Source organism: Herpailurus yagouaroundi, unplaced genomic scaffold (assembly GCF_014898765.1).
Source record: "Herpailurus yagouaroundi ecotype Mexico unplaced genomic scaffold, PumYag 188, whole genome shotgun sequence".
Classification (NCBI taxonomy): Eukaryota; Metazoa; Chordata; class Mammalia; order Carnivora; family Felidae; genus Herpailurus; species Herpailurus yagouaroundi.
In genome coordinates, this window is record NW_024412419.1 from 38326073 (window position 1) to 38346656 (window position 20584).

The window sequence follows — 20584 nt, forward strand, 5'->3', positions numbered from 1 at the left end:
GCTGGTGGGCCCCAAGCAGAGCCCCACTCTGAGCTGCTGTGGCAGATCCCAGTGCCGCGCCGGGAGCCAGCTGGGCCTTGGGTCCCCCGCAGTTGTCAAGCCAGGGGGTGTCTTGGGTTCTGGAATGCCCACGGGGCCTGGGCGCCTGGGGTGTTGACTGTGGTTGGCGTGGGGACTGTGGCCACCAGGCTGTTCGATCAGGAGTCCATGCTTCCCAGGCTCTCTGCAACTTTCTTTCCTCCGTCTCCAGGAAGGCCTCCACTGATGGCATAGTTTTTTAACACTTAATACATTAAAAAAAAAAAAAAAATTGGGGCGCCTGGGTGGCGCAGTCGGTTAAGCGTCCGACTTCAGCCAGGTCACGATCTTGCGGTTCGTGAGTTCGAGCCCCGCGTCGGGCTCTGGGCTGATGGCTCAGAGCCTGGAGCCTGTTTCCGATTCTGTGTCTCCCTCCCTCTCTGCCCCTCCCCCATTCATGCTCTGTCTCTCTCTGTCCCAAAAATAAATAAACGTTGAAAAAAAAAATTAAAAAAAAAATTGATCTTGTGCTCGATTAGGCAGCACATACACTTAAAAAAAAAAAAAAGATCCCTGGGGTGCCTGGGTGGCTCAGTTGGTTAAGTGTCCAACTTTGGCTCAGGTCATGATCTACCAGTTCGTGAGTTTGATTAGGCAGCACATATACTTAAAAAAAAAAAAAAAAAAATGATCCCTGGGGTGCCTGGGTGACTCAGTAGGTTAAGTGTCCGACTTTGGCTCAGGTCATGATCTACCAGTTTGTGAGTTCGAGCCACGCACTGAGCTGGCTGCTGTCAGTGAAGAGCTCACTTCAGATCCTCTGTTGCCTCTCTCTGCCTCTCCTCTGCTCTCTCTCTCTCTCAAAAATAAATAAACATTTAAAAAATTGATCCCTGTCCTCCAGGAATCTGTAATCTAACAATAGTTTTAAGAAGAGAAAAATACTAGACTTCCTTATTAAAACAAAAGAGTGAGATTTAAAAAATTCAATACCTTTTTAGTTATAAAGGTAACACACGCAAGGCAGAGAAATGGGAACCCTGTGTATCGCCGGTGGGAATGTAAAATGGCTCAGCTGCTGTGGAAGATAGTATGGCGGTTCCTCAAAAAATTACATGTACAATTACCATATGATCCAGCAATTCCACTAAGAAGTATGCAGTTAAAAGAATTGAAAGCAGAACTCACTTGGACAGATAGGTGTATACTCATGACGAGAGCAGCATTACTCACAGTAGCCAAAAGGTGGAAACATCCAAATGTCCAAGAACAGATGAATAGATAAAATGTGATATAGTCACACAAGGGGAGACTATTCAGCAGTAGAAAGGAATGAAATTCTTTTTTTTTTTAATAATTATTTTTAGTTTGTTTATTTACTTATGTATTTATGTTAATGTTTATTTATTTTTGAGTGAGAAACAGAACGCAAGCAGGGGAGGGGCAGAGAGAGAGGAGGACACAGAATCTGAGGCAGGCTCCAGGCTCTGAGCTGTCAGCACAGAGCCCAGTGCGGGGCTCGAGCTCACGGACTGTGAGATCATGACCTGAGCTGAAGTCGCATGCTTAACCAACGGAGCCACCCAGGGGCCCCTAATTTATTTATTTCCAGAGAGTGTGAGCTGAAGCAGGGGAGGAGTAGAGAGACTGGGAGAGAAAGGATCCCAAGCAGGCTCTGCACTGTCAGTGAGGAGCCCGACGTGGGGCCTGAACTCACAAACCATGAGATCATGACCTGAGCCAAAATCAAGAGTACAGTGCTCAACTGACTGAGCCAGTCAGGAGCCCTTAGAATAGGCGAATTTATAAAGGCAGAAAAAAGAAGATCCCAGAGGCTGGGAGATGGAGGAAATGAGGATTATTTTTGAGTGGGTGCAGAGTTTCAATTTGGGAAGATGAAACATTCTGGAGATGGATGGTGGGTAATTGCACAGCAATGTGAATGTCCTTGATGCTGCTGAACTGTACGCTTAAAAATGGTTAAAGCGATACATTTTACATTATGTGTATTTGCCCACAGTAAAAATAAACAAGGTAAAATAAAAATAAATATGCACACGGTAAGCATAATTTATTCGAAAAAGTAAATATTTTCGTATTGGTTTTCCCCATCCCCTCACCCCAGTCCCCAATCCTGGTCTCACTCCTCAGAGTTACCTGTTGTTAGCAGATGCCAGTGGATCCTTCCAGACGTTTTCTGTAGACATGCTTGTCCTTCATACATTTTATCTTTATAGACATAGAATCATGCTGTTCACTATACCACAACCTGTTTCTTGCTAAGATCACAGCTGTGTTTCGGTTTCATTATAGACATACCTCCATCATTCTGTGGAGGGTCGCATTCGAGAATACAGTAAAGCCTTGGCTTGCGAGCATATTTTGCTCCGGAAATATGCTTGTAATCCAAGGCACTTGTATATCAAAGCAAATTTCCCCATAAGAAATAATGGAAACTCAGGTAATTCGTTTTACAACTCCAAAATGTTCATATAAAAATTATTGCAACACTGTAGTATAATACAAAATATAAAGCAAAATAAACAAATTAACCTGCACGTACCTTTGAAAACCTTTGTGGCTGGTGTGAAGGAGACAAGAGAGAGGAGGGTTATTGTGGAGGATGACTTTCACTGCCAGTAATGGAATCCTTGCTATCTATTGGCTCAATGGAATCTTTTTCTTTTCTTGTTTTGTTAAACAAGGAACCTATCCAATGACCTAGAATGAAGCAAAGCATTCCTAAGCTCACTCTTGGATGGAAAAGCAAAGGACTGTCCATAGGTGCTTTGAAATGACAAAAAATACACTAGTGCCAGTTGTGGGCACCTTGCAATGTTCTGAAAAGTCACTGGTTTCTGCCAAACACTGTGGCCTGAGGTGGAGCATCAGAGCATGGGAGATGATCACCCACAATCCTGCAGAGAGAGAGAGGGAAGAAAGAACCATTGGCTCAGTTGCGATCGTGTGACGTTCAGCATCATGTACTACTCATTTTGCAAGACAATGCTCATTGATCAAGTTAAAATTTATTAGAAATTTTGCTCGTCTTGTGGAACACTTGCAGAACAAGTTACTTGCAATCCAAAGTTTTACTGTACTCCATAATTTAACCACTTTTCTGCTGATTTTGGTAGCTTCCAGCTTTTTGCTCTATAAACTGTGCTGCACTACATATCTTTATATGCCACATTAATTACCTTTTACATAGGCATGGGAATATATCTGTTGGGTACATTCCCAGAAAAGGGACTCCCAGGTCAAGGACATGTGTGTTAAGTGTAAAATTGCCCTGTGAAAAGGGTGTTCCAGTTTACGTTACCAGTGAGCTCATTGGTCCTTCCCCGCTTCCTCCCTCCCTCCTTCCTTCCTTCCTTCCTTCCTTCCTTCCTTCCTTCCTTCCCTCCCTCCTGACTGACATCCTTCCTGCCTGCTTTTCTTCTTTTCAGTCTTCCTTCCTCCCTTCCTTTGCTTCTTTCCTTCCTTCCTTCCTTCCTTCCTTCCTTCCTTCCTTCCTTCCTTCCTTCCTTCCTTCTTTATACCTAAGAGACAAGCAAAAACTTTGCTTTTTCCATAGTAACAACAGGAATAGAAATGAAATGTACATCACAATTTCTCATAGTTTGGTGGTTCAGCTGGCTCTCTGGCATCTAACTGCTGGGTGTGTTCATCACTTTACTTTGTCATATTACCACACTCCATTAGCGTTTGGCATGTTTATACAGCTTAAATTATCTTGCAAAGTGTGGGTCTTATGCATTTGTCTTCTCCCCGCTAAGTTAAAAATACATCTTTCCTTCTAATAATGACTTGTGCTCAGGGTATAATTTTATATCTGGTTGTAATCACACTTTCTTTCTATGATCATTTCCCTGTAGTTTTTAATTTCATCTTTTGAATAAGTAAGAAATTTACATGGCTCACCATCCAAAAATATGAGCCAATGTACTGTGAAAAGTTTTTTTTCTCTTATTCCCCATCTCTAATTCCTCCCACCTTCTCTCTCCTCTAAAATCCTATTTTCAGTTTCTCATATATTATTCCAGAGTTTCTTTGTAAAATACAAGCAAATACGAATATAGATTCTTATCTCCCTCTTTTTTTTTTTTTTCACAGAATATGGTGCACTAATTGTTCTGCAACCTCTGTTTCCTCCCTAGTTATTGGTATACCTTGGAGATCTTTCCTTATTAGGAGACAGAGAGCTTCATTATTCTTTTCCATAATTCCACGTATATAAAGTATTCCATTATGGGAGAGACCTTACTTATTTAACCAGCCCTCTGTTGGCGAGTAAAGACTATTTATTTCATTATTACAGATAGCGTTGCAAGTCAATCTGCAGCCTAACAGTGGAGCTGCTGGGTCAAAGGGTTTCTCTTAATTTTGACAGGCGCTGCCAAATGGCCTTCCCAAACGGCCGTACCGCTTCGTCCTATCACAAAGAATGTATGTAAGTTCCTTTTTCCTCACAGCCTCGCCAACCGGTTGGGTTGTCAACGTGTTGGATTTTTGCCGACCTGATAGGTGACAACTGGTATCTGCAGTTTTATTTAAAAAATTTCTTTAGTACCATATGCATATATTAATTTTATAACAAATGATAAGTATTTTTGGTTTTTTTTTGAGAGAGAGACCGCGCGTGCAGACAAGGGGGAGAGACGGAGTGCGAGGGAAAGAGAAAATCTTAAGCAGGCTCCATGCTCAGTACAGAGCTCATTGCGGGGCTTTATCTCATGACCCTGGGATCATGATCTGAGTCAAAATCAAGAGTCATATGCTTAACCAACTGAGCCACAAATGACAAGCATTTCTAATGTGGTTTTAAAAATCATGGGCCTAAGCAGAATGAGGTGGATTTCTATGTATTTATGTAGAAGAATGTCCAAGTTAACAAATGATTTAAGTTACTGAATAGTGATACACATACCATAATTCTATGAATATAATATGCATACATGTGTCTATGTAGTTGTACATAGGAAAATGTCTGGAAGGATAGATGCAACTTAACAGCTCTTACCCCTAGCCAGTGAGAATGGGGAGAGAACTTTTAATTTTTACAGTATATCCTTCTGTAGTTTTTGCCCAGTTTTTAAGAAATTTAATTTATTTCAATTAAAACCACAAAAAGTTCGCCCGTTTCTCCCATCCCTACCCCCCACCTCTGGCAACCACCAATTTGTTCTCTGTATCTGAGCTTAGTTTCTTTTCTTAATATGTGTGTCTGTGTGTGTGTGTGTTTGTGTGTGTGTGTGTACTTAATGTTTACTTGTTTTGAGAGAGAGAGAGAGAGAGAGAGAGAGTGTACAAGCAGGGGAGGAGCAGAGAGAGAAGGAGAGAGAATCTCAAGCAGGCACCACGCTGTCAGTGCAGAGCCTGATGTGGGGCTTGATCTCATGAACCCATGAGATCATGACCTGAGCTGAAATCAAAGAGTCGGACGCTTAACCAACTGAGCCACTCAGGTGCCCTGTAATATATATATTTTTTAGATTCCACATATAAGTGAAATTATATGGTATTTTTCTTTCTCTGTCTGACTTCTCTCATTAGCAAACTTCGCTCCAGGTCCTGCAATTACAAATCCTGTTTATTCCAGGGGTTCCCAAATTTATTCAGTTATATCACCTTTGCTTCATGGAGCCCTAATAACATGCGGTTGGTCTCTGGTTTTGTGGGACACGCCAGGGGGCCCAGGAGCTTGTGCCAGGCCACCTGGAGGTGGCCCCTGCACGAAGAGCTCATGCAGGTAATCAACAAAGTGTCCCAGATCAGTGACACAGTGTCCTATGCAAATGTGCTGTGAATACAGCACTGCTGGTCTTTGGGGTTTTCCAGGGTGTGGAAAAGGCCTCCGAGAATGTGAGCCTCCCCTGATAATCCCAGTCATGGGTTCCTGATGGTGTGTAGGGCACCCTCACCACAGCCACTCAATGCAGGATATTCCAAGCACCTTTGCTTGTGAAACCCAGCGACTGCTGTGGGCTCCAGGCTTGTCTAGATGGCAGCTTGATTTGAACTCCACATCCCATGCCCTCTAGAAATCCAAAGCACTCTCCAGACTCCTCACCATTTCCCCGGGGATTATGTTCTCCTGTTATCTCTGACTTCAGCTCCCGCCCCCATGGGTTCTGTCCCTGTTCCACGCATCCAGATGGTAAATGTCAGCCCTTTATTTTATTTTTTATTTATTTATTTATTTTTTTAGCCTTTTACATTTCTACAAAGGGGTCTGCTCACACCAAGCATGTCGGGTCCAGGAGGCTTTTCTGAAGATTTGGAGCACACCTGGGGATGTGAGGAAGACAGAGGAGGGGTCTTGGCAGCCAGGGGCACATTAGGCAGCCCCGTCTTTAAACTGCCCTATCTTGGGGGCACTACTGGCTTCCTCTGCAAATGTTGCTGCTTTCCCTCTGTCTCCTTTGCTCTCCGAGTCTCTCGGGAGCAAGACTCCTGACTCATGCAAGAGCAGTTCAGCTCTATCTTTTGATCTCACCTTCCTGGAAGGGGTTTCTCTGGTAGGCAGTCACGAGCGTGATCTGCACAACCATGTGAGGTGGCCTGGCCTGTTGGAGCTTGAACTTTTTTTTTTTTTTTTTTTTTTCTTTGTAACTGTTGCTATTTGTTTTTCTTGGGGTTTCCAGTACTTTCTGGAAATTCTGCTTTCTGAGGCCCTAGGTGTGGGAGTCAGGGCATCCTAATGTGGGAGCAATTGGAGGAAGAGGAGTGACACTGTGCTGGGCGAAGGAGAAAGGATTGGAAAAGGGCAATTAAAGGCAATACAGATGCAAGGAAAACAATTCAAATGGTAAAGAAACGAATATAGAGTGAAAAGCAAGTCTCTCCCCTCCGCCATCAGTCCCTTGGTTCGCTTTCCTAAAATAACCACTGTTACCAGCTTCTTATTAATGTTTTAAAGATATCTAATGCATATATAAGCATAAATTATATGTATTATGTATTCTGTCTCTTTTAAAAATAAATGGTAGCCCTCTTTACATAAGGCTTCTGCTTACCTTTTATTTTTTTATATTTTTTTCAATGTTTGTTTATTTATTTTTGAGACAGAGAGAGAGAGTGGGGTAGGGGCAGAGAGAGAGCAGGGGAGAGAGAGAATCCCAAGCAGGCTGTAGCACAGAGCCAGACATAGGGCTCCATCTCCCGAACTGCAAGATCATGATCTGAGCCAAAATCAAGAGTCATTCACTTAACAGGCTGACCCACTCAGGCACCCCACTTTTGCCTTTTAAAAATTTAACAATGTATCTTTACTATTTCCAATGGAGTTACCTATAAATATATAGACCCAAATACACACAAACATATGTATTTTTTCTTGTATTTGCACAGAAGGCAAACCTAGGTGACCCCCTCCATCAGCCACCAGGGAAACTTTTAGGGTATGGGCATTTCCAGTATGACGAAGGATTCTGATTGCCGAACGTTCTTGATGTCAGCTTCAGTACCAGGAGGTTATGACGCATACTAAGCATTGTTTCTGAGGGCTCATGGCTGTGGTCAATTGTAATTTTGTTCCCAGGTATTTTCTGTCCACTCTGTAGGGGATTCCGTACTCCCCAACGCACCTTCATTGCGTCCCCGTGGGAAGAGTAGACACTTCACTTCATTGGCATCAGGCTCGATCACATTACCTCCCTGGGCCAATGGAAGCAAGTGGGGTTGATGCCTGCCATGTCCAAGTCAAGGCCATCAGAGCCAGGGTGGACTTCTGCTCAGTCTCTTTGCGTTTGGACATGAGAATGGAGACGGGGTTGTTTGGTCAGCCTGGGTCCCAGAACAAGAAGTCATTTGGAAAAAAGCTGCAGTCGAACCACATCTTATGAGTCATGTGGGTGGGAAATAAGCCTTCCTTGTTGTAAGCCCCTAAAACTCTAGGATTGTTTGTTACAGCAGCCTCACCTTGTGAAAACCGACTTATGCGGGTAAACAGTGCAGGGCTGTGCTTAGTCAGAGTCCAAGATGGTTCTGAGGAGCTCGTTACCTGCTAACAGTGGCCTCTGTGTTTGATCTGGATTTCCCACCAAGTGATAAAGAAGTTCTGGTTGTTACTACAGGAGTCAAGATATGCCACGAGCAGTACGATATCCCCCACTGTGCTAGTGGCCGTACCAGTTCCTTCAAATGTTGAGAAAGCCGTTTGGCAAGGTATAATGAGAGTCCTAAAATACTTTGTCTTCTGGAAATCTAGGTCAAGAAAATAATCGGAGATGTGCAGGGAGGTTCATAATAGAGTTATTTGAAAAGTTGGAAACCACCTAAGTGCCCCATCACAGGGTGGTAGTTTATACTTTATTCTATATGATGGATACTCTGCAGCCATAAAACTCAAGTAGCTGAATGTTGAATGAATGGGGGAGATGTCTGCATTTTGATACAGAGTGAAATCAACAGGATACAGACTATATCCATGTGACATTCCTGATTTATGTAACAAATATGAGATCATGCTCTTGATAATTTGGCATATTTTTTCACTTACATTACATGAGTAAGCATTTCCGCCAAGTGTCAAGCATGTAAATGTGTATAGGACAAGACTGTGAGGAAATGAGCGAAAATAGTGGTTATCTCTGGATGGCGTTTTCTTTTCTGCACTTTCTGTATTTTCCACATATCCTATGATGAATATGTATGACTTTTAATGTCAGAAGTAAGTAACAGCTCTTTAAAAAAAATAATTATTCCGGTCACCTCTAGGGCTGTGCCTGTGCGCCGTGGCTGCCCTGGGGCCTTAACTGGGGCTCCTTGTCTAAGAATAAGCCCGTGTGTTTAATTAGGTCGGTCTCCTGCCGACCTAGAATCTTTGCACAGAGCTTAGCTTGTGCTGCCCAGAACCCCAGAGACGCACCTGGGCTGCTGCCCTGGGCCTCATGGGGCGCTGCTGTGCCTTGCTTAGTCTGGATGTGACAAATTTGTGAACTGTCACCCTGCCCTGACGGAGCGACCACCCTCATGTCTCTCCAACGTGTCCCTCCAAAAAGTAACATAGACCTTGCGATTTTGTGGAAGAGAAAAGTAAGACTCAGGAAGGAAACACTGGAAGCATTTTTGGTTGATAGTTATTTGGAATGATAATGGCTGCTATGCTGGGCACCTATGGTTCGTGGCTCCCTGAGGCCTTCTCGGTGAGTCCTGTGTCATCCGCATGCAGGCCCTGGAGCGGCTGGCTGGTGGGTGGATGGAGGAGGGAGAATTCTCAGAAAGCTCCTTGGGAGCTCAAGCCAAGGGTAAAAGGAGCCTGCAACCAGCCTGACTGTAAACGGGGTCGGCAAGGGCCGCTCCCCTCATATGGTGTCCCGAACACATCTGTGTCCAGGTTTCGCCCTTGTAAGGGTGTGCGGGTGGGGGGCGGTGAGCAAGTGGTGGTGGCTGCGGTATCCACAGTACTGCCCAGCGAACGCTGCGGCGGAGATGGGGAGTCAGGCCTGCGCACAGTCCGGGTAGGGACGCCGGGCAGCCTCAGTGGAGCGGAGCCTGTGAGTTAACCACTGCTGCCCAATCCACTTGCAAGAATAGTTCTCCGACCTGTTTTACAATCATCTGTGTAAACTAGCGAGTGATTTCTGTGTCCTCGGAGCACAGAGCTCCCTCCCCTCCCAAACTCTGTCAGGCTCCCTTGGACCTACTTTGGCTCCAGCCTGCAAGACAACACTTGGCCTTCTCATCTCCCAGACTGCTCCACCCCTGAAACCTTAAATTCCATCAACCCTAATTTTTTTAATTGAGGTACAGCGTACATAGAGTAAAGTACATGAATTCTTCTGCTTCGTGTGTCTGTAAGATTCAGCCCTGCTAGTGTGGATGGCACAGTTTATTCTTCACTGCTAGTTCCAACAGGTGGACGTGTCTGTTCTGGTGCTGACGGGCATTTGGGTTGTTTCCAGATTGGGATTATTATGGATAAAGATGCCATGAACATTCTCATCCACGTCTGTTGGTGGACACACATCGTCTCCATAACCCGCTTTCCTTCGTTTGCCCTCTTTTTGCTCACTGACACCCCGGTCTGGCACCCCCGCCATGTTTTCTGGCTTTGGCAGTTTGGCCACTGCACCCAAGCTCATTTCTTCTGTGGCAAAGACTCCTGCAAAGGGGAGCCTCTCCCGCGCTGCTCCTGCTTCCCTGCCCTCTGCTCCCGCTTAGCTGCCGTCATCTTGCCACTCATGGCTCACTGGTCCAGGTCTCCTATGACCTACCTTTGCCTTATATAGGGGGACATTTGGGGCTTCTCTGACTTGGCCTTTCTGTGTCACTGTCCCTGCTCCCGGCTCCCTCTTTCCTCTTGTGGTTTCTGGGACAGCCCTTCCTACTTCTGTCCTACAAACCTGGCTGCTCCCTCTCAGCCTCCTTTGCTGTCTCCTCTCTCGTCTCCATCTCAGTGTGGTTGTTTCTGGGGCTCCGTCCTCAGCTCTTGTCTCTCCTGAAGGGCCCTCCTGGATCACTAGCGACCACAGATACGGATGCAGCATCCTTCCTCTTCAATCCCTAGACCCCAACATGAAAGGGTTTCCCAAACTCATTCGGTGGTAAGCCTTGATTGGGCCCTGCCATGAGCTTGTTTGTTGTCTTTTTATGCCCACTTCATGTGAATGAATATTTATATCTTGGCTGCAGGAATGTCAATGCGTTTGATTGCAGGCTGTTGTCTCAGACCCATCAAGGGTGTAATCATGCATATATACGGTAAATCATGTGTTACCTTCTTAAACTCAGGAAATACTGGATTCTGAAATGTATCTGGCCCCATGGGCTTCAGGTGAGGGTTTGTAGACCCAGAGCTCTCTCCCTGCCTCATGCTCTCCCAACAAGCCCCTTCATTTCCTGCTGCCGTCTCTGGGTTGGTGGCCCCTACTGTGATGCCTCTTGAGTATCCTAGCTTCTTCCTTCCTTAGGATCACCCGCAGTTAATCGGTCCCCAGGCCCTGACTAACCCAGTGACTCTCTGGCCAGCCTTCCCCTCTCAATTAATTCAGGCATGCCACAGCTCCTGCCTGGGCTACTGCAGTAACTTGCCAGTAGCTGTCCCTTGTCCTAGCTGGCACTGCCACCAGAGGCAGCTTTAAACTATGGGGGATCATATCCTCATTCTGCTCAAAATGCTGCCAGGGTTTCCCACCACCTACAGGGTCAAGGTCAAGTTCGTTAGTAGGACATAGGACCTTTCCTGATCTGGCCTTGTTCCCCTGTCCTACGCCTTTGGGTCCCCCAGAACCAGTTGTGGGCTCATTGCACCCCTTCTTCCTTTCATTCCTGTAGTTGCTCTGCTGGGAATTCTTCACATGGTCTGCCTGGGGAGCTCTTGTTCTTTTCAAGAGGTGGGGGTCACCTTCTCTTGGAACTGCCCTCCCCGCTAACAGAGGTGTTCCCCTGTCCCTCTGGCTGGCTGCCTCTGGACCTCATGGGCAGCATCATGTTGTGCTCAGGATGTGGGTGCTAGATATTGGCTTATACGGTGGGCAGTACTGTTGGGTTGCTTATCCCTCAGTGCTCAGTGCCTGGCTCAGGACAGGTTCTCGTGGAATGCAAAAACAAAAACAAAAACAAAAATTACTTAAAGTATTAAATAGTAATTACATAACATTTATATTCTGGTTTCATTTGGCGTTAAGTATTTCTTGAGTTTCCATGTCATTTTATGCAGTTTATTTTGTATTATTGAGTCGCATATCAGAAAATTTAGATACTAAAGACAAGAAATTAAATATAGTCCTGCATTTTGGGGTGTCTGCGTGGCTCAGTCAGTTGAGCATCCAACTTCGGCTCGGGTCATGATCTCGTGGTTTGTGAGTTTGAGCCCCGCGTCGGGCTCTGTGCTGACAGCTCGGAGCCTGGAGCCTGCTTTGGATTCTGTGTATCCCCCTCTCTCTGCCCCTCCCTGCTCACGCTCTGTCTCTCTTTCTCTCTCTCTCAAAAATAATAAATAAACATTAAGAAAAATAAATATAATCCTACATTTTAACCAGGCCCTGGATGACTCATATGCACATTAAGCCGTTGTTTGTTTTGGGTTATTTTCTCCAGTGCTTTTGTGCGTGCATTGTGTAAATGGTGGGCACACCAGTGCAAATGCAGTTCTGTGTTCTGTTTGTTCTCTCCTCGGATGGCGCTATGTCTTCAGCAGTTTTTGAGTTCATCTTCTTAACCACAGTTAGTAAAGTTTGTTCAACAATTTAAAAATAACAGATTTGCTCTTGAGCTGCACACTGAAGTGGCCTATGCCTCTTCATGAGTCACCTTTTCACATTTAGGCTTTTCTCCTTTCTATATGACTTTGTAAAGGATGGCTTCTCAGAACTGGAGGATTCAAAGGAAATGGACATTTTCGTGACTGGATCTGCATGAAGCCCGGTGTCCCTCGGGGCAGTGATTGCTTACTGCAAACACTGTGTGGAGAGGGGGTTGTCATTCTAGGAATGTCCCATGGGACCATGGGACAGGCCCAGGTCCCATGCTGTATACATGTCCTACCTGATGCAACAGGAGATAGCGGCCAGGCTTGCAGAGGATTTACGAGCCCAACAACAACATCTGGCTGCTGACCCCTCCCTTCCTGCCCTCCACTGCTTTCTACCTGGAGCTGCTCCTGGCCCAGTGCAACTGTAGGGATTTCTATTCTCACCCCTGCGCACCACTAGGCCAAGTGGAAGAAGGACCAATGACCCCAGAAGGGAGGTGACTGTCTCCCTCCATGGTCCCCACCAACTGGGATGGGGTGGTGACTGAGACTCAAGGGCAGAGTGCAGGGAAAGTGGCAGGAAGGGGATGTTTCCCCTGGAAACTTCCAGAAAGATGGTGGTAGTATTGTCTGTGGTGGCAGCAGGGCTTTAAGAGGAGGATCAGTGAAGGGAAAAGTGAAGGCTCAGGGAATGACAGGTTTCTAGAGCACGTCCCTAACCTGGTGTGGCCAGTTTCCATCTCTAGAAAGGGAAGAGGATGGTAATCATAATAATATCCACAGCACAACGCTGAGGTGAGGATCAAATGAGAAAAGAAACTAAAGACACAGTTTTTTTTCTTTCTTCTTCTTTTTTTAATGTCAGGCTTTTATTTTTATTTTTAAAATATAATTTATTGTCAAATTGGCTTCCATACAACACCCAGTGCCCATCCCAACATTGCCTTCTTCAATGCCCAGCACCCACTTTCCCCTCTCCCCCACCCCCTCAAACTCTGTTCGTTCTCTGTATTTAAGAGTCTCTTGTGGTTTGCCTCCCTCCGTCTCTGTTTGTAACTACTTTTTCCCCCTTCCCTTCCCCCATGGTCTTCTATTAAGTTTCTCAGGATCCACAGATGAGTGAAAACATACGATATCTGTCTTCCTCTGAATGACTTATTTCACTCAGCATAATACCCTCCAGTTCCATCCACGTTGCTGCAAATGGCAGGATTTCATTCTTTCTCATTGCCAAGTAGTATTCCATTGTAGATATAAACCACATCTTCTTTATCCACTCATCAGTTGATGGACATTTAGGCTCTTTCCATAATTTGGCTATTGTTGAAAGTGCTGCTATAAACATAGGGGTACAAGTGTCCCTATGCATCAGCACTCCTGTATCCCTTGGGTAAATTCCTAGCAGCGCTATTGCTGGGTCATAGGGTAGTTCTTTTTTAATTTTTTGAGGAACCTCCACACTGTTTTCCAGAGCGGCTGCACCAGTTTGCATTCTCACCAGCAGTGCAAGAGGGTTCCCATTTCTCCACATCCTTGCCAGCATCTATAGTTTCCGGGATCTGTCATTTTAGCCACTCTGACCGGTGTGAGTTGGTATCCCAGTGTGGCTTTGATTTGGATTTCCCTGATGATGAGTGATGTTGAGCATCGTTTCATGTGTAAAGACAGAGTTTTCAATAAATACTGGGTGTTTCCATGAAGAACAAGATTCCCAAGGCCCAAGGATAAGGTGGCTTCAGCCTCTATGTGTACCCACTATATTTAGTGTTGGCTTGATTTGTTAAATGTCTTTTTTTTTAAACATTTTTTTAATGTTTTTATTTATTTTTGAGACAGAGAGAGACAGAGCATGAGCAGGGGAGGGGCAGAGAGAGAGGGAGACACAGAATCTGAAACAGGCTCCAGGCTCCGAGCTGTAAGCACAGAGCTCGACGCAGGGCTCGAACTCACAGAGTGTGAGATCATGACCTGAGCTGAAGTCAGACACTTAGCCGACTGAGCCACCCAGGTGCCCCTGTTAAATGTCTTTTTAAAGCAAGATCCTGAAACTTTGTTGTACATTAGACTCACCCAGGGGGTAAAGTATGCCCAGTGCTTACATCCATCTCTGGACCAGTTATATGTAAATCTCAGAGAGGGAGGGGGTCCACCTGCCACAGTGTCACTCAGCACTAGCCGTGGTGACCCTGGACTCGAATGCCCCTCTACCTGCATTTGCCTGGCTGATTCTCACTCATCAGAAAGTTTATAGCTCCCCAGGGGATTTGCACATGCAGGCTAATACTCCACTCTTGCCACTCAAATGTGGTGCAGGCCAGCATCATGCTGGTGATGATCTGAGCACTTGTCGGAAATGCAAAATCTCGGGTACCACCCCAGACCTGCTGAATCAGAAGCTGCATTTAACCAGACCCCAGATGGTTCCCATGCACATCACAGCTTGAGAAGCACTGACTAGCACACTGTTGGAAGAACATTTGTGGGGACCAGAGCACAGATGTTGGTACCTGGCCTCTGGGTTCAGTCCCTGCTCTGCTGCTTGTTAGTTTTGTGACCCTGGGGAAGATGCTAAACTCCTTGGTGCCTTGGTTTGGTCACTTGTAAATTCAGAATAGCAGTAGGCCCGTTTTATGGGGTCATTATGCGGCCTGGCTCACAGGGATTCTTTACGGTTATTCTGACAAATCTCTTCCTGAAGGGGCTCTGAAATGCGGCAGATGTCACAAGTGTGACAGTGGCACAGGGATCATGGCCAAGAGGGCTCTGTGACAGCCCCAACGTCCCTCCCCAGCTGGACCTACAGTTAGCCGAGGGGCTCTGCATGTCCTGGGATGGGAGCAGAGACTCACCACCTCAGCAGAGAGCAACACAAGGAGGTGCAGGCCCCCACCTGTGCCACTGCAGGTGCCACCAGGCCCCACGGAGAAGTGATGGACAGCACCAGCTACCAACTAGCAGCACGGCCAGGCGTAAACCCCACAATGTTCAGTCAGCCCTAGGAGATGGCTGAGAGTGCACTTGGAGAAGTGGCCCAAGAAAGTGCTGAGGTGACAGAGTGTACCTAAACATCACTGGATGACCTTCCTGTCCTCAGGTAAAAGGGAAGCTTGGGATGGAACCCTAAGTTCAGCTATAGGAAAAAAAAGAGTTTTGCCATGTTAACTTAACTCCCAGTGGGAGGGCCAGGAACTTCCCAGTGATTTCCTATAACCGAGTAGCCCTCCCTTTGTTTCTGACTAGACAGGAACCATGCAATATGGGAAAGGGCACTTTTTAAAAGGTTCCCCTAAGATGAGCAGAAAGCACAAGGTTATGAGTGAAGGGGACTCTGGAAGTCCTCCTGATTTCTAAAGCTTGATTTTCCTCTGACACTCTCAATAAAGCCTGCCATTTATGGTCCACTTTCTGTCCATCTGTCTGCTCATCTAATTGTCCATCCATCCCTCCCTCCCTCCCTCCCTCGCTCCCTCGCTCCCTCCCTCCCTCCCTCCCTCCCTCCCTCCATCCATCCATCCACCCCATCCATCCATTCAGTGAAGGAGTGTAACTCCTGTACCTCCATATTTTTGCTTTATCATTCTAATAGTTGTTCATCTGGCATCGTAAAGGAAAGAACTACTCCTTTGAAATATGTTTTTCCAGATCATTTTTATCCCTTTAAGAGTGTCTTATTTCATTTAGTTTAGTCATTTTATTTATTTATTTTTAAAAATTTATTTATTTATTTTGAGAGAGAGTACATGAGGGGGGTAGAGGGAGAGAGAGAGAGAGAGAGAGAGAGAGAGAGAGAGAGAGAGAGAATGAATCCCAAGCAGGCTTAAACTCATGAATGGTGAGATCATGACCTAAGCTGAAATCAATAGTCAGATGCTTAATCGATTGAACCACCCAGGCCCCCCAAGTGTAGTCATTTTAGAGAGAATTTGAAGTGCATCATAAACTTTCCTTCCTTTTTATTTATTTTTATTTTTAAAAGTTTATTTATTTTGAGAGAGAGAGAGAGAGAGTGAGCGAAAGAGGGGCAGAAAGAGAGGGGAGAGAGAGAGAATCCCAAGCGGGCTCCATGCTCAGTCTGGAGTCCAACTCAAGGCTTGATCTCACAAACCATGAGATCATGACCTGAGCTGAAATCAAGAGTCAGACAGATGTTTAACTGACTAAGCCACCCAGGTGTCCCTTGTCTTCCTTTTTATTTTTATATATTTTTAAAAATTTTAAATGTTTATTTATGTTTGAGAGAGAGAGAGAGTACAAGCGGGGAAGGGGCAGAGAGAGAGACACAGAATCTGAAGCAGGCTCCAGGCTCTGAGCTATTAGCACAGAGCCCGAAGTGGGGCTCAAACCCATGAACTGTGAGATCATGACCTGAGTCAAAGTCGGATGCCTAACCAACTGAGCCACCCAGGCACCCCTTGTCTTCTTTTTTAAAAGAGGACATGCTACATCATATGTCTTTTTAGATAATCCAGACGAAAGTTCTAAATGGAGGCCTCAGTGCTTTCTTGTAAAATCACCATTGTGGGCCCTCAGAGCTGTTTACAGCTCCACACTAAATGGTCTCAACTGCTCTGCTCTCACTTTTGTAATTTTTTTCTGAGATTCTTGTCATCTGCCACTTCCTATAGCTCGTGGCATGCTTTTAAGCAATTATTCCTTCAAGTGGCATTGGCTGGGAAATTGATTGCCAAGTGTGTGAGAGTTGTGCATAGAGCAAGAGTCCTGAGTTCTTTATGTATTTATTAAAGTCTCTTTTATTATTATTTTAAAAGTTTATTCATTTATTTTGAAAGAGAGAGAGAGAGAGAGAATGAATAGGGAATAGGGAAGTGGCAGAGAGAGAGAATCCCAAGCAGGCTCCACACTGTCAATGAAGAGCTTGAGTCGGGCTTGAGTTTGCAGACCGTAAGATCACGTCTGGAGCCCAAACCGAGAGTCAGAGATTAACCGACTGAGCCCCCCCCAGGTGCCCCAAGACTTGTTTATTTTTTGAAGTACATGAGTCTCCTGCCTTTGTAACCCCTATGTTTGCTTCATCCTGGGTTGAAGGTCTCTAGGTGGTTGAAGTCCTTGGAGGCATAAGCCCTAGAAATGGAGGTGGTATAATATCGATGGGTTGTTCTTCCTTGATCATAACTGCTTTCCTTTTTGAAGAAAGGAGGGGATACCAGAGACTAACATGGATTACTCCTCCCCCAAAAGAGGAGATGGGGGCCCAGGGTGGGGCCAGCTGGGTCAGTGGTGTCCGAAGTGTTTGAGGGATAAGGAAGCTGCTGGCTCCCACTGATAGTGAGCAGGTGGCTGGGGAAGGAACCATTGCCTCCTGCTCACTCTTCATGGTGATGGCCAGCGTGGATAGGGGAGAGCAAAGGGAGCCCCAAGGGGAGCCACAGCGCCTGGTCTCCTCTCAAGTCCTGAAGTAGGACTGGCACCAGCGGTGTCTAGATGGGCACTTGGGGTGGGGTTCGGGGGCATCTCAGCCCGTAAACACCCCATTTCCTGACATACTCCTCATTACACAGCACGGGTGACTCCTTTAAATACACAGATATGGTGACACTCAAAACGCTGACAAGCACCTGTGCTTGCATGGGGACCCCTTCTCTCTAAGTGGGCAGCGACCTGTTACCTGGAAACAGCTACAATATACACTCAGGCAGGGAGGGCGTGCCCTCCACTTCCCTCCCGTATGGTGACCAGGGCTGCCCATTTGTGGCAAACACATCTCTGAACTTGGACATAGTGACCCCACTCAAAAAAGTGACACCCCAGACGATAATTGCACACCCACAGGGATGCCCACAGCACATTCCCGCATGGTGAGCTGCTCCTCTTCGGAAGCTCCCTGTCCACACTTACACATGCTCGCACGCGTGTGCTCAGACGCGCTCAGACCCACTCAGACCCAACAGAGCTTGGGGAGCTGAGGGGCTGATTCCGACATTCTTCTTCCCCTCCCCAGGATTTTTGTCAATTGCAGGTTGGTGCTGGGGAAGATTCGCTGCTTTGGCTTTGACATGGACTACACCCTGGCTGGTAGGGAGGGAGGGAGCAGGGTATTTGGGGCTCGGGGAGCAGAGGGTAGGCACCAGCTGGCCTGGTTCTGCGTGGTTCCCACAGCCTACAAGTCCCCAGCCTATGAGGCACTGGTCTTTGAGTTACTACTGGAGCGTCTGGTGTGCATTCGGTACCCGCGTGATATCCTGCGCTACACCTATGACCCCGCCTTCCCCACCAGGTGCGGGAGCTTGCTGGGGTGGGAGGCTGTGGCCGGTAGTCAGCTCTGGAACCCCCATCCACAGCCTCTGCGCTCTCTCCCTCGGGGGCTGGTGTTTGATGTGCTCTATGGGAACCTGCTGAAGGTGGACACCCATGGGAACGTGCGGCTGGGCACCCATGGCTTCACCTTCCTCTCGGAGAAAGGGAAGGGGGAAAGGATGATGGAGGAAAGAAGAAGGTGGGGGAGGAGAGACTCAGGACACAACAGAGGCCCAGCTGGATAAAAGAGGGACAGCAGGGGTGGGCGGAGGTGGGAAAGAGCAGGGGGTAGGAACCAGCTTGAGTGCAGGGCTTGAGTGCGCAGCTAGGAGGAACTAGGGAGGGGGCATTGACCTCACCCAGCCTGCTCCCTCCCCAGGGCAGAGATCTGGAGCTTCTACCCCAGCAAGTTCGTTCAGAGGGACAACCTGGAGAGGTTCCACATCCTCAACACGCTCTCCAACCTGCCTGGTGAGGGCTGGATAGGGGGTGTGGGAGGTGGTCCTCGGGGACACAGCTCTGGCCTGGGTGGGTTGCTCTGGATCCCTGGGCCAGCGACTGACTGGCCTCTCCACCCCAGAAATCTACCTGTGTGCCTGCCTGGTGGACTTCTTCTCTGGCTGCTCCCGCTACACCAAGTGAGTCCTGTGCACTGTCCAGCCCTGGGTCACCAACAGGACGCTGCCACTGCCCAGAGCCCAAGTGCTGAAGTGGGGTCCCTGCCAAGGAGCAGAGACCCTTCCTGAGGGGCTCTAGGAACTCAGTGGGAAGGCTTTCACTGCAGGCTGCCCCCCACACCTTGTAACTGGTGCCCTCCCAAGGGATGACGCTCAGCACAGGGTGATACCCCTTCCAGCATGGTTGGGACATAAGTTCAGTATGGTTTGAGGGGTGACTCTGATATAGGATCTGGGCTGAGGGGTCACCTCAGGTCCCCTTATCAGCCTGTCTTGTTCTCTCGGCCTGCCCCAGCTGTGACACTGGCTATCAGCATGGGAACCTCTTCATGTCCTTCTGAAGCCTCTTCCAGGACGTGAGTGATGCCATGGATAATGTCCACCAGTCGGTGAGTGCCCAGGACCCCAGGACCCTTGACCTGTCTGCCTTTGGCTCTGCTGGGTATGGCCCAATGGCTCCAGCCTCCACAGAATTTCCTCTTTCCTTCCCGCTGAGGACTATGGTCTGGGCTCCTGCACCTTGGACGCATGCATGCAGGTGGGCATGCATGCACACGCACACCTGCATGCACATGCATGTGTGCACACCCGTACACACACACACATGCATGCACATGCACACCTGCACACACACACACACACACACACACACACACACACACACACACCTCTGCTCCCCCCTGCAGGGCTGTCTGAAGGAGAAGACCCTGGAAGACTTGGACAAATACGTGGAGAAGGATGTGAGTGGGTCATGACCAGGCCTGTCCCTTTGTCCCCCTCCTCCCCATGGCAGTGGAGCTGTGTCCCTGTCTCCCCTGCTCAAGATGTGGGCAGAGCTCTGTGGCCTTGTCTTGCTCACAAACTTTCCTGCTTGGCCTGGAGCCCCGTGCCTGGGAGGCTGAGAGCTGAGAAAGGGATCCCAGGGCAGCTGGGGGAGACCCCACCCCTGGAAGTGACTGACCTCTGCCTCTGCTCCAGGTGCAAATCCCCATCCTGCTGGGTAAGATGAAGGAAGTTGGGAAAGTATTTCTGGCTACAAACAGCAGCTACAACTACACAGATGTGAGTGTGTGGATGGAGGGGTAGGGCCCTCAGCCATTAGAGCCCAGAGGACATTGGAATCTGCCTTTCTTGGCCCCTGAAGGAACCTGAGGCCCTGTAGGAACAGTGAGGAGTAGGAAAGAGCAAAGGCCGTAGTACCCCCATGGTCTGGTTGGCATTTTGGGTTCCATTTCTTGGCCTTGAAAAAATTTTTATTTATTTATTTTTTTTAATTTTTTTTCCAACGTTTATTTATTTTTGGGACAGAGAGAGACAGAGCATGAACGGGGGAGGGGCAGAGAGAGAGGGAGACACAGAATCGGAAACAGGCTCCAGGCTCTGAGCCATCAGCCCAGAGCCTGACGCGGGGCTCGAACTCACGGACCGCGAGATC

The 20584-nt window shown here is 47.3% G+C and overlaps 1 protein-coding gene across 1 annotated transcript in view; it reads left to right on the forward strand.

Annotated features, from left to right (window-relative positions):
• The first annotated feature begins 17057 nt into the window (after positions 1–17057).
• The window catches only part of NT5DC4 (5'-nucleotidase domain containing 4), an 11688-nt gene continuing 8161 nt past the window's right edge, over positions 17058–20584 (forward strand). The window contains 9 exon segments of the mRNA XM_040496887.1: positions 17058–17651; positions 18177–18250; positions 18335–18448; positions 18533–18632; positions 18837–18943; positions 19053–19110; positions 19445–19538; positions 19836–19889; positions 20128–20211. Coding sequence (XP_040352821.1) covers positions 17551–17651; positions 18177–18250; positions 18335–18448; positions 18533–18632; positions 18837–18943; positions 19053–19110; positions 19445–19538; positions 19836–19889; positions 20128–20211 — 786 coding nt within the window. The 5' untranslated portion in view covers positions 17058–17550.